The following is a 13,685-nucleotide window of genomic DNA, read 5'->3' as shown; positions in this document are numbered from 1 at the left end:
CACGTTAAGTTGCCACAGTCAACTGGCTGCAGAATCCAATTTAGGATAAACCTTCAGTGCCAGCTTTCATCTTGCCAGACCTGTTAACAGATGTGTAATCATTTGTTTAATGCCAGAGCTTTTGCCTTCTGAAATGATACTAAAAGTTTGTCTTTTTTTTTTTTTAAGTGTCAAGCTTACCTTTGGTGTGAATTTTTCTTCTCTTGTCTTTTTCTTCTCTATGTCTTTAGCCAAGCTAGAGTTGAAATCAGAGGCTATTTCTTACTCAATTTTTATTCCTTATATGATCATCTAATATTTTGGATGGATGGATAGACAAACAAATGAACAAACATGCACTTAGAACCCACCAGAAAAGTTACATGGAAAGGCAACACATTTTGATTCAATTAGAAGAACCAATCTCTAGTCCTATAGTGGTTCTGCCGTTCACTTGTTTTATGATCTTGAAAGTCTTAATCTTCCTGTGCCTCACTTTACAATGTCTTTATATAAATGCCCTTTCTGCCTGCTCACCGCCATTATCTTACTTCAGTCTTTGTCACATCCTGCCTAAACTATTGTAAATTCCTCCTCACTGCCAGCCCGAGTGCTCTTTCCAGTTCTTCGGCCTGTCTCTTACACTGGCCTCTGACTAATCATCCTGCAGTACCATATGTCATATCATTCCTCCTCTTGGTAGATTTTTAACAGTTCTTCTTGGTGTATAGGATAAATCCAACCCCCTTAGCTTTACCATTTCCCACCTCTCAGCCTTTGTTTACATGATCTCATTCAGTAACTAACCAGCTTCATTCAGTAAGTAACCAGCTTCTTCCTTTCCTCTTATTTGAATGCTACCCTTACTTAAAAACTGGGCTTCATTCCCTCCTACTCACCAAGCCTTCTCTTACCACCCTATCCCCATTGATTCTTTTTTTCTTTCCGATTCCCTATGGCACTTGCTAATTGTTAGTGGTTTTCAACATATGTCTAAGGAGACCTGGGCATTTGTAGCAGTGCTTCACACTAAGGGCACACTCCTTTAGGAGTGCAAGGGAGCAACCAATGGCTCCACTCCCTCCTCCACCCAGTCTCCACTCTGCTTTTTTTATTGTGTATGTTGAGATTTTATTTAAGATTTCCTTTGAAATTTTTCTTCTTTTGGCAGTATCACTTATGGACTGTATTTTTTTTTTTTCTTCAAGCATGAGTATCTTTTTTTCTCAGTTAGGTTTTAAGTCACTTGAAGACAAGGACTGTATCTTGAACTTCTTTGTCTCTCCCTTGCTCTCTTGTTCAAGAAATATTTATTGCTAACTTTATGAATTAACATTTGTTCTGCCTAGCTTACAAGATATTGTGAGACTAAAGTGAGAAAAAGCTGCTTTGAAAAGTGATGTCATGTGAAGTAAACGTTACTTCCTTTATAGTATTGTTTTAGCGTGAGAACTTGTTGGAAGCTAAAACTTTTTCTACATTTGAATTTTATTTCATTCAACAAACAGTTGAGCAATTACTAAGCACTAAAAATTAATGTGTCAAAGTCTGCTCACACAGACCAGTAGAAATGAAAGACACAAATTTGTAATACAAGAGAAGTATGGTTGTAGAAGTGTGTCCAAGTATGTCTGTGGAACAAATAAGGCACATATAAGCTGTGCTTAAGTGAGTCAGGCTGTGCTTTCCCTCTAAGTGGTATCTTACTGGGTAGAGGTTGCAAGGTGAGCAAGGCAAAGACGTACCTTCTAGGCAGAGGTAATACGATATACAAGGTTCAAAGACATGAAACAAGATCTTGGGAACTCTTATTTGGTAGAACTAGAACATAGGAGTGGCTGATGAAATTGGAGATGAAATTGGCTGATGAAATTGGCTAGACCAGCCCAGTATGGTGGCCACTGGCCGCATGTAGCTATTTAAATTAATTAAAATTTTAAGTGCAGTTCTTTGGTCATACTAACCACATTTCAAGAGCACATTCGGTATGTGCGCTAGTGGCCATCATGTTGGTCATACAGCCACAGGACATTTCCATCATCACAGAAAGTTCTATTGGACAGTGCTGAGCTAGATCATAGAGGACCTTGCTCATTTAATTAAGGAGTTGGACTTTTATCTTGTAGGCAGTTGTGAGCCTTTGAAGAGTCTTAAGCAAGGGAGTAACGTGATCAGATTTGCATTTACAAAAGATTTTCTAATTTTTTTTAGAATCAAACATTTCTATCTAGCACATAGCTTTTGCTGACAAAGTATAATTAGAAGGGAATTAGGTAGTCTGGGCCCCTTGTAATTATTATAGTGGAGAATAAAATAGAGAAAGGATTCAATAAGCACCCTTTTAAGACTTATAACTCAACTGGAGAACTCTCTTGAATGCTATAGTTATTTTTACATTAGTCTGAAAAAATGTTTCTTTACCTTCCTCTTTTAGTGAAGTTACTGGGTGATTAATGTTAGTGATAATGTTAGGTGATAAAAATTTTCAAAAACTATTACTCAAGCTATTTATATTCTTATTTTGTTATAGGATTTGCCATTATGTTTTGAAAGCTAAGACTAACTGCCATGACTTGATAATAACTTGACTAAATCAAGATGTTAAATAGAATTGTCATAGATTTATTAATCAAAGTAATTTAATTAGATTTACTAGCAAAATAAAAATGTTGCTTTTAGTAATATGAATTAAATTTTCATGCACATTTTCTAATTTAAGCCTTTTCTTATAGTTAACCCAGTGTCCACTCCAGTTGCACTTCCCACCTCAGCTCTTTCTCCAAGCTTGATAGCTGATCTTGAAGGTTTAAACTTGTCAGCTTCTTCATCAGTCATCAGTGTAAGTAATTTTCAAAATACATTAGCTCAGTTTTCAAGTGATGCCATTGCATCTTTTTTATTAAAATGCAAATAATTGAAGTAGATTCTTAGTCTCCAACAGTTCTTCCTCTAACAAGTCTGTTTCAAATCTGGCCTTTTAATTTTGTGAACATCTTTTAATCTTTTTAAAAAATTTTTTATTAGAGTATAGTTCATTTAAATGTTGTGTTAGTTTCAGGTGTACAGCAAAGTGAATCAGTTACACATATATCCTTTAATTTGCTCTATCCAAACCACTATCATCTCAATTTACTTCTCCTTGTTATCCACGTTTACTTATCATGTGTACACTTTTCTCTGGTACTGTTATATATCTCTAACATACAAGGGTTCTTTTCCACATTGAATTAGTTTATATACATAGATTCTGCCATAAAAATTGTCTACATTAACAGACTTTCATTCCCATAATCATTTTATTCCTACAACACTGTTCTTTTATCATAGGCTACTAAAAATACCTGACTGTTTTCATTTAAAAATTCAATATTGTATTTCTCTTTACATTATCTTTATACATTTATTTACATGCCTTGGTGTCTCTAAAAAAATTCTTTAATGTTATTTATGGGGTATGACTTGGAATGAGGCAAGAGGCTTGCCTATCTCAAAATAATGCCCAAACCATCAGCCTGTCATCGTATCTGAAACTGTAATAATCTTTTTTGTGTTAGCATGATATATCCACTAACCTTTCACTCTAAATCAAGCATTTGCCTAAGATGCATAATCTTTCGATATGCTTGACCTCCTATTAATTTGATGTCGGAAATCTGACAAACTAAGAGATAGAACAGTAAGTTCTGATGGGCACACAGGTAGCTTGAATAGATCTGGTGTATCAGTGGTTCCCAGGACTGGTAGGGCATTGCAGGGTACATGATTGGTGATCTGAGCTGCCCGGGAGCATAGAGCTGCTTCTGCCAGAGGTAAGAAAGAAAAGTACCTAATTCTTGCACAGTGTTACAAAAAATTCCCCCTTCAAAGCAAATGTGATACCAGGGCTGTGCAACGAAATACTCAAAAGAGCTACGTGCATTTCTCTTCAACTTTGGTCAGCTCAGTTAGAAGTATAGGCAAAAACTCTTAAGCTTATAATGTTTTTCAATTGTAGAACGTGATTATCTCTTGACTGCTCAGAAATGAATATGAACAGTGTTTGGGATTTTAGTTTGTTCTTCTTGTTGCTAAAAGGAAAAGACACATTGGAAGAGATGGGGGAAAAAGTTAAGTCTTTCATTTATTTAAATAATAAATATTTATTGAGCATTTGTAGTAGGCTGTAAAGAGAAAGTGGTAATCAAAAAGTCTATAGTGAAGTGTAGTTGGTCTTTGAGGGGAAAGGAGGCCTCTAAAAACTTGGGAGACAATAAGGTCTGAATAACTTGGGTTTGATATCAGATGACCAGGATGCAGATCCCTGCTTTGCCACTTACTAGCTTTGTGACCTTGGGCAAATCGGTAAGTAACTTTTCTGCACCTCAGTTTCCTATGAATATAATATCTACCTCACAGGATTCTTGCGAGATTAATGAGATAATAAATGTGAAGCTCTTAACAGTGACTGGCACGTTGTCATCACTCAATAAATATTAGCTAATATTTTTGGAAGTGATATGATATGTGATAATGGACCCTGAGTAGACTCTTATAGTTTATTAGCTATAAGAAGAATACAGTTGAGATTAGAAAAGCTTGTAGTAAGTTTTCATTCATCACAGAGTAATTGAAGGATTCACCTGTTTATCCTAAAGAAAACATTTATTGGGATGGTCTCTTCAAAGGAAAAGAAAAGCACTCTATCCAAAGAGTATGCAGAAAAAGAACTGCCAGGGACTTCCCTGGTGGCACAGTGGTTAAGAATCTGCCTGCCAATGCAGGCGACATGGGTTTGAGCCCTGGTCCGGGAAGATCCCACATGCCACAGAGCAACTAAGCCTGTGCGCCACAACTACTGAGCCTGCATGTCACAACTACTGAAGCCTGTGCTTATTTTTTATTACATTATTATTACAGCTTTGAAAAGGAAAGAAAGTATGACTCAAGAAAATTGTGTTATTTTTCTCTGTAAAGGGTACACATAGATATTCTCAAACAGGAAAATAACTGTCAGTCCTTCTTTAAAGAAAAAAAGGGAGTTGGGGATACTGCTTTACCAGTTAAAGGATGAGTCAAAATAAGAGAGTCAGTATCAATGGGAATTATGGTCACAGACTTAAGGGTAAATGATAAAGTAGTATAAGAAACTGAAACTACTAGTATAGCTGAGGAGAGGAAAGGATGCATGTTAATCATTTCATTTTTCATAGTAGGAAATTAATCAGTAATATGCAAAATTGAAACAACTTTTGTTTTTGTTTTTTAATGAGTCTCAAATCTCTTAATAGTTTGTATATTCTCAGAGAACATTTATTTGAAGTTTTGTAGGGTTTTTTTGAGATTTATTTTAGCTTTTCTTCAATTCAATTAAAGTAAGATTATAATCCCATTCTACAGGATAATTTGTTTCTCTGTGCACCTGTCTATTCATCCATACTTACAGAGATATTAACCATGGTTAACAGTATTTTTGGTGATAGGATTTTTGGATGATTTGTTGCTTTCTTTTTTGTACTTTTTGTACTTTTCTATAATGTTTAAGTGTTTTAAAATAAATACTAATTAACTTTTTAAAGTAAAGTTATTACTGTAAAAATAAGCAGAAATACAGAACAGGCAAAATTAAGTTATGGTATTAGATGTCAGAATAGTGATGACCTTCAGGAGAGTTAATGTTTGAAAAGGAGCACAGTTCTGGGGTGCTGATAATGTTCTGATTTTGATCTAGATGCTGGTACATGGGTATATTCAGTTTATGAAAAAAATCTTTGAGCTTCACGCTTAACATATGTTTATTTTTCTGTATGTATATTATACTTCAATAAGACTTTTTTTTCCAGTGGATAAAATATACAACACTCGTAAAAGAGGAAATATAGATAACAGGTACATGAAAATATTCAGTAGTGGTAATGAACAAATGCAAATTTAAAGAACCAGTTTGCCTGTGACATTGGCAAAAATTATAAAAACCGTTGTCCATTGTTGGTGAGGGATGCAATGAAACAGGCATTATATACACTGCTCCACTGATGACAGTCTAAATTAGGACGTCATTCTGGATGGCAATTTGGCCATCTATATATAGAGTCATCAAAATATACATACTGTTTGACCCAGTAATCTCACGTCTAGATTTTTCTTCTAAGGAAATAATTAGAAATACAAAGATTTATGTGCATAGTTGTTTATAACCACAGTGTCTAGTGATAGGAGAATGATGGTTACATCAAGTATGGCAGAGTCAAACTAAAGAATGTTGTATAATCTTTAAGATGTTTTTATTAAATCTTTGAATGAGGTGGGGAAATGTGGTATAAAATTAAGTGGCGAAACAGAATCCAAAATATTATTTATTTTATCTCAATTTTATAAAATTGTATACTCACACTGTGTTTTTAAAATGTAAGGAAAATGAAAGAATAGAAGGAAATGTGTTATACTGTTAACAGGTTTTCTGAGTGATGAGATTATGGATGATTTATATTCTTCTTTATATTTTTCAATATTTTCCAGAGTTTCTCTAGTCAAGGTGTAATATATATTTTATCCAAAAAGCAGCCATTTTTTAATAGACAGGGTAAGCACGTATATGAATGAGTAGGATTCCTTTTTATTGACATCTAATGTTTAATGTCTGTCTTTCTGAATCAATACTACTAATTATATTGAGCAAGTCATTTGGTTTTCTCAACTCTAAAATGATGGCAAGGTAGATCTCCATGTTTCTTTTTAACTCTAATATTCTGTGAATCTATGGAATTTTGAAGCAGTGAAATTAGTTATGCCAGGATGATTTGAACGTTCATGAAAATAAATAGATGAAACATTTTTTAGCTTATGTTACGACTTTTGTTTCATAGATGATTTTTATTTATTTCAGTGAGTTATTAAGTTTATTTTCTTTATGTGTTTGGTACAATATGGGTAGGTTTTATTTTTTGAAATTACCAAAATATTTACAGTGGAATCCAAAAAACAGTTCCTTTTTCACACTACATATTTTTCAAATGAAAAATTTCACTATTCGTTTTTACCCTTTGAATTGTATATTCAGAACACAGAGATTTTTAAAGCATACTTTCTAGTAAATATTATAATCATTGTAAGGAAAGGCCTTATTTTTTCAAACTGTATGATACAGGTGACGTATAAACACAATATTTATTTCAGTCTTCCATGAGACTAATTGGCAATTGGCCTAGAGATGGCCAAAAATAAACATTTTAGTTCTTGCTATAGTGTTTCAGTGAACAAAATGGACTTTTAATGAATTACTAGTGAATTTGTTTTACTAGATTATTGTTAGGCTAAGAGTTTCTAAATTGTTACATATCAAACCCCAGGAACTCAGAAATAGCAATCCTCAGAATATTAGGCTTCTGGAGAGGATGAGAAAAGAAAGGGAGGGATAAAATATGCATATAAAAGTAAATGTGAAATAAGAATAAATTGTTCACCTCTATTATTGGAAATGTTGGAGTACTGGAGAAACAGTTGTTTAATGTGACTAAAGTATAGCACATATAGGTTGGAATAACCAAGTCTGATGCTGGAGAAGTATGTTGGTGACATACTGTCATGAGAAAATTATAGTAATGATTTCTCTTTCATGTCTTGGTACATATAGAAAAGTGGTAATACCTGTAGTGTGCTCTGGGGTAAACAGAGATGCTGCAGGAGATGGAAGGCACCCACCCCAGGAGCTCCAGTCACCACAGGTGCCACCTGACTTTTCTGAGGTTAATGGCAGAGGTAGTAGCACAGCATACCTCTAACCCGTCTGTGGTACATTAGTGAGGACGCACTGACTTAGCTGCCATAACGTAACCAATTTGATCCTCATGGATCACAGTCCCTAAGTGGAATTTAACTTAGGAGGCTGCAGGAAGGTTCATTAAGAAAAGCAGTCTTTATAGAGTACAGTGGTAATATATTGAGGAGTAGTAAGTAATCCCAAGAACAGTCCATGAAAGAGACACCAGAGTTGCAAAAAGGAAACCCCAATTTAATACACTAAGCTACTTGGAGGTAGCCAAACTTGATATCAGGGCAGAGTCCTCCAGACTGATAAATCTGTCCAAGACTACTGAGGCCAACTGCAAGTTTAAGGGTTTCCTAAAACCACCCTCAAGTATGATAATTCACTAGATCAATCACAGAGCTCAGGAAAGCACTATACGTAGGATTACAGTTTTATTATTGCAGTAGGGCACAAATTAGAATCAACCAAAGGAAGAGACGGATGGAGGAGATTCTGGTTGGGTTTCAAACTCAAAGCTTCAGGGTTACCCTCCTTGCGTCAATCAAAGTTGGTTGTATATACAGGAGTACTGCCAACCAGGGAAGCTCACCAAGCTTAGAGTTTTTATTGAGGCATTACTAAATAGGCACTGTTGACTGAATTGTTGCCTCATGGTTGAACTCACCCTCCCATCCTCCCCTCCAGGTCAGGCTGATATCAGGGGCCCAGAGCCCCAATGCTCTAATCATACGGTGGGTCTTTCTGGTGTGGCCAGCTTCCATCTTGAGTTACCTGCTTAGCAAAGCTATCTAGGGGCCCCCTAGGAATCACTGTTGGCATAAACTATCAAGTATAGTCCCCTAGGGGCCCACCATGAATAATAAAAGCACTCCCATTACTCAGGAGATTCCAAGGCTTTAGAGATTACTTCTCAAGAGCTAGAACAAAGTCCAGATCTCTCTTTAAGTGAGACCAGATTCTTTACTACACATATGCCAATTAAGTGTTTTATTCATTCAACAAGTGTTTATTCAGACCAGAATATGAGGAGGTGCCAAAGATATAGTTGTGTACAAGATGGACTAGGTTCCTGCCCTCAGGGAGTTTGCAGCTGAGTAAGAACAAAAGAAAAAAGAAAAATTGATTCAAAAGTGTGTAACTACAGTATACTAAGTACTTTCATTTTGTAACATAGTTTTGCCCTTTGGGCATTTCTGTAGATACAAGTTGTCATTATTTCTCTGACTTCTTACATAAACACTATTATTTTATATTGGCTAAACTCCACAGTCCCTCTATACAATAGTAGCTTAAGATCTAGCAGGAGTTAACTTTTGACAATGAACACAGTTTAGAATTTAGATATCTGAACTACTTTTCCTCTAACAAGAAGTAAAAGGATAATTTTGAGTACATGCTGTTCACCTTCTGCTTTCCTTGAATTGGCACTGTGGAGCATCACTCCATCACTTAATGAAGAAATAAAGCCTCACAATGTCACAGTAAAGACGGTAGCAACAGCAGCATTAAACTGAGGTCTGTGCATGTTATTATGGGTAGCCAGCATGGAATTTTCCTGTGACCAGCGAAAAGATGACACTGTCAGTAAGACCAAAAAGCCACTTAACTAAGGCCCCTCAGCCCCTTCAAGGATTTACAGGCTGAAGGTAAGAAGAAGGAAACCCATATGTAATGCCCTTAGGCAGGCAGAGTGAGGCAAGGTAGAGGCATTTTTTTATACACAAGCCAATTTCACCATCTGATTAGTTCTATGAAGCTTCTTTAAGGATTATAGAAAAATAGCTGGAAAGTAGGCTTATAACTTTTGCTATTGGTAAAGATTGGCAACTACTGAAGTTACAACTATCCATGATTAGGAATGAGATCCTGACCCAGTTTGTATTATAGGAAATTAATTGGAAAATCAAGAGTACCTATCAGACCTGCTTTTGGCACAGAGGTTACTTTGTCAGTTTTAAAACAATATGAAGAAAAACCATGATTCATGATGCAGAACCTGATTTTCTCAGTTTGAAACTTACCAGCATTTGGAATTATTAGGATAATTGCACATCATAGTGATGGACAGTTGTAATCGAATTTGATTTCCATTTCTCCGAAGTGGACTTTTAGGTAGGTCTTTCTCTTTTTTAAAATTGATCTAGGCTAGGGCATTTTAGTTTTGTTTTCCAGTCTGCTTGTCTTCTACTGCCAGAGTGCCAGCTTTCTTCTAGTTTGTCTACAAGGACAGATTGCTTTGAGAGAGTTTTTGTTGAATACAAGTGTTTTACTAAGTCATGTATCAGACATTTCATGAATATGTAGTCTCATTCCCAAAACAAATGATAATATGTCTGTGATAAAGATTGTTTTCTAATATGGTGGAAGAACTATATATTTTTAAATATATATATATTTTTTTACACTTTAAAAACTTAAGGTGTATTTAAGCCTCAGGCTAAGAGACAAGTCCAGCTAAGATCAAATTTCCTTGACTTTAGAGGAGGAAGAAATTATAAATTAAAATTAATTTAATTAATTTTTTAATTAATTAATTAATTTAATTAAAATTAAAAATAATTTTGTCATTTTAAATTTGGGAAAAATCCTTTATTTGTTCTGATGAAAATGTCAGTAGTCATGGAACTGTGTTAAAAATAATGAAAAGTCACTGGCCTGGGTCTGCTTAAATTGAAAACATTTTTTAATTAAAGTTTGACAGTATTTTGTTCTTCCATCGCCCAGCCATGTCCCATCTTATTCTTCAGTTCTTTTCTGGGTACGAGTTGCTTTAATTTTTAAATTAATCTTTAAGGTATGCCATACTACTGCTTCATCTTTTTATTTCTGTGCTACTTCAGAGGTCTCATAGTTAGTAACAGACCATTATCATCTCTCTCTTTCCTAGATTATTAAAAGGAGCTACTTTTTAAAAAGACATTGTTATTCATTTTTAATTGCAGGCTTTTTATTGTAAAAATATTTTTTATTTGGCTTAAGCAAATATATGCCAGTCTAAGAAACGAATTCTCCACAATGAAAAATCCACTGTATCAGATGATAATTGTAGTTATTAATTAACTAGTAATTATTATGGCAAGAAAAAAAAGGTCACCATCAAAAAAAAGAAAATATGTGTATAAATTTGTAAGAAATGGAAGGATTATAGAGGTGTTGGTAAAGAAGGCCTGGGCCTTTCTTTACCTCTTCCTTCTATTTTATGGTGAATAGTTCCTGTCCCTTGCTGTGGGTTCCCTCTTCAGAGCTGAGGCAGTTCACTTGAGAATTCTTTCCTAAGATTATGGTTTTTAGCTTTCATTTATTATAATTATATTACTACAATAGGAAATAAGAGGTTTTAAAATACCATTTGTTTAAAGAGGATTTAATCTTTTCTGGCAATTTTATTTTCCACATTCGAAGTTGATTGAACGTTGTGTTATTATCAACTGCCATGTTGCAAATTTTGTTGCTTGTGTTGAATTGTGATATTTGCAGTGAAAAATACTGTTTTTAAGCTTTAAGATATCTTAGATTAAAATGTGCATTGGCCAGTCATGTATTAATTATTATTTATTCATACATCAGTCAAGTTAACTTCTGTTACCTCTGTTCCTCTTTAAAAGGCTTGCCAAAATTTTTCTGAACATAGGACAAGGCATGGTATGGAAAATTGATTTTCCATTCTATTAAGTATTACTTATTAGTATTTAAACTTTTAACATGAGGAGCCTGGCCTAAACCTGAAAAATATTATTGTAATACTTAGAAAAACTTTGTTTCTCTGCAAAGGAAAAGAAAATGAATTTAGCTTTAGGGCACATGCCAAACTAACACTAAGAAATTAATTTATTGCCAGAGAGAGGAGAACATGGAGTAAAAATATAGATAAGTACAGTATATGGCCCTAATATCAAAGAAAAGTAAAAGCCACTTATCTTAAAATATATCAGGCACACTGTTATTCAAATCATTCAGGAATGTAATTACAGACAGCTTTTATAGGCCTATCAATAAAGGGTTATTTCTCTACATTTGCAGCTGTTCCACGTTACTGAATATATAAATATCTCCCCCAAATGCTAAATTATTACTGCAGAGCTACTATACACTTCTGCTAAAAAAAAAAAAAATTTTTTTCAGTAAGTTCTTTAGCATGCATAATTTAGGTTAAGAGAGATACCAACCAAATGTAATGTGTGTGTCTTGTTTGAATCCTGATTGAAGCAAACAAACTCTGAAAAGACATATATATGATAGTCAAGGAAATGTGAATACTGTATTTTACATTAAATTGGGGGAATTTTTTTTCTTTTAGGTATGGTAATAGTATTGTAAGTTTTCTTGACACGTCTTTATCTGTTAGATATACAAACCAAACTATTTACTGATGAAATTAGATCATATCTCGAGTTTCCTTTAAGTAATTCAGAAGTAGAGCAAAAGATTAGATTGAACAGGATTGGACAAATGTTGATAACTTTTTGAAACATAGTGATGAGCACCTAGTTTTTCTTTATATTATTCTCTGTGCTTTCGTGTACACTTGAAAATTTTCAGAGTAAGTTTTTTAAAATACATAATTTTGGAAACTCATTTATTTCTGAAGGTTTTGGCATTCATGCTTCACTGAACATGTGCCCTGCCAAAGTTATCTTGTAAATATAAACTAGTACATAAAAATTTGAGTTCTGTTCAGGTTGTCATCTGTGAAATTAGAAGACTGTAATAGATTGTTTCTAAGGTCCCTCAGTTCTAGCTCTTTAGAAGTCTATGGGGAATAAAGTGGGAGACAAGTGACTTTAGTAAACATCAGCATTAGCGCAGGGGAAAGGTGCCTTATCTTTTATATTAGAAATATATTAATCTAATAAAACTTAGACTCTGGGTCCCTGGAAGATAGGACAGGGCCTTTTTAGTGGCCTTTCTGTTTCCAGTGCTTGATACATAATAGGTGCTCATCAAAAGTGTATTAAATGGATGAGATTAATCTTTACTGTTTTCCAGCTTCATTATTATATTGTAGAATCCATTCCCACTGATGTCAGTTTAAAGGACTGTATTGTTAATGTTAGTTTATTACATCACTGAGATGATTATTCCTATCAAGCACATATCTAAAAAGTAGTTGTGATCCTTACATATTTCTTTTATTATAACATGTAACACTTAAGGCTAAAATGGAGAATAAGTTATTGTTTTAAATTGTTTGACTAAATATATCTTAATAACCCATTCTTTATATTTCTTATATGCTCTCAATTTGGCTAAAAATACAGCATGATAAACTGGGAAACTAAAATTATCATTTTTATTTTATTTTCCCATCGATAAAGCAGATCTCCTAAAAATTTTAAAGCACATCTTTCTAAGGTAACATTTACCTCCTCACATCTTTAGCAGCTATCAGACATGACATGGGACATATTCATTGACCCTAAAAATTTTCATCAGAGTCATGCACTGAAAGGGGGCAGCCCCAGCCAGACAAGAGGCTCATTTCAATTTTAACGGCTGTAATTAAAGGTTAATTCACTGAGTCAGGATTAACGAGGAAAGTACAAATGATAGGCAAGCAGCTGCCTTTATAATACAAGATTAGAACAATGCAATTACAATAAGAATTAGAAAAAAATCAACTTCCAGAAAAGATCTTTTAATAAATGGATTAAATTGTGATCTCTAAACATGAATATATATATATATATATATATGTATATATATATATATATAAAAGGTAATATTTCTTAAGGAATCATATAAATTGACATTGTATATCTAAGTATATTATATCAAGTGTAGAAACAATGCTTAATACTAAAAACTTTTTCATTATAGGTAAATTACCAAAAATATGCGTGTATACATATCTACATATGATGTTTTTAAATGGCAAAAGTTTTTCCCTACTTCAGGCTCACTTTTTGATATCCAGTTATCTTTACCTGCATCATAATTGATCTTTCCCTCTCTCTGCCCCACT

General features: G+C 34.0%; 1 protein-coding gene across 2 annotated transcripts in view; it reads left to right on the top strand.

Moving 5' to 3' along the window:
• The window catches only part of AP3B1 (adaptor related protein complex 3 subunit beta 1), a 267,388-nt gene that overhangs the window by 190,896 nt on the left and 62,807 nt on the right, over positions 1-13,685 (top strand). For both annotated transcript variants that reach the window (XM_081231538.1, XM_081231537.1), the window contains one exon: positions 2,712-2,818. In XM_081231538.1, coding sequence (XP_081087664.1) covers positions 2,712-2,818 — 107 coding nt within the window. The remainder of the gene's footprint in view (positions 1-2,711; positions 2,819-13,685) is intronic.

Source organism: Mesoplodon bidens, assembly GCF_964165515.1.
Source record: "Mesoplodon bidens genome assembly, chromosome: 4".
Classification (NCBI taxonomy): domain Eukaryota; kingdom Metazoa; phylum Chordata; class Mammalia; order Artiodactyla; family Ziphiidae; genus Mesoplodon; species Mesoplodon bidens.
The sequence above is the reverse complement of the archived record's forward strand: the minus strand, read 5'-3'. Positions and strand labels throughout refer to the sequence as shown.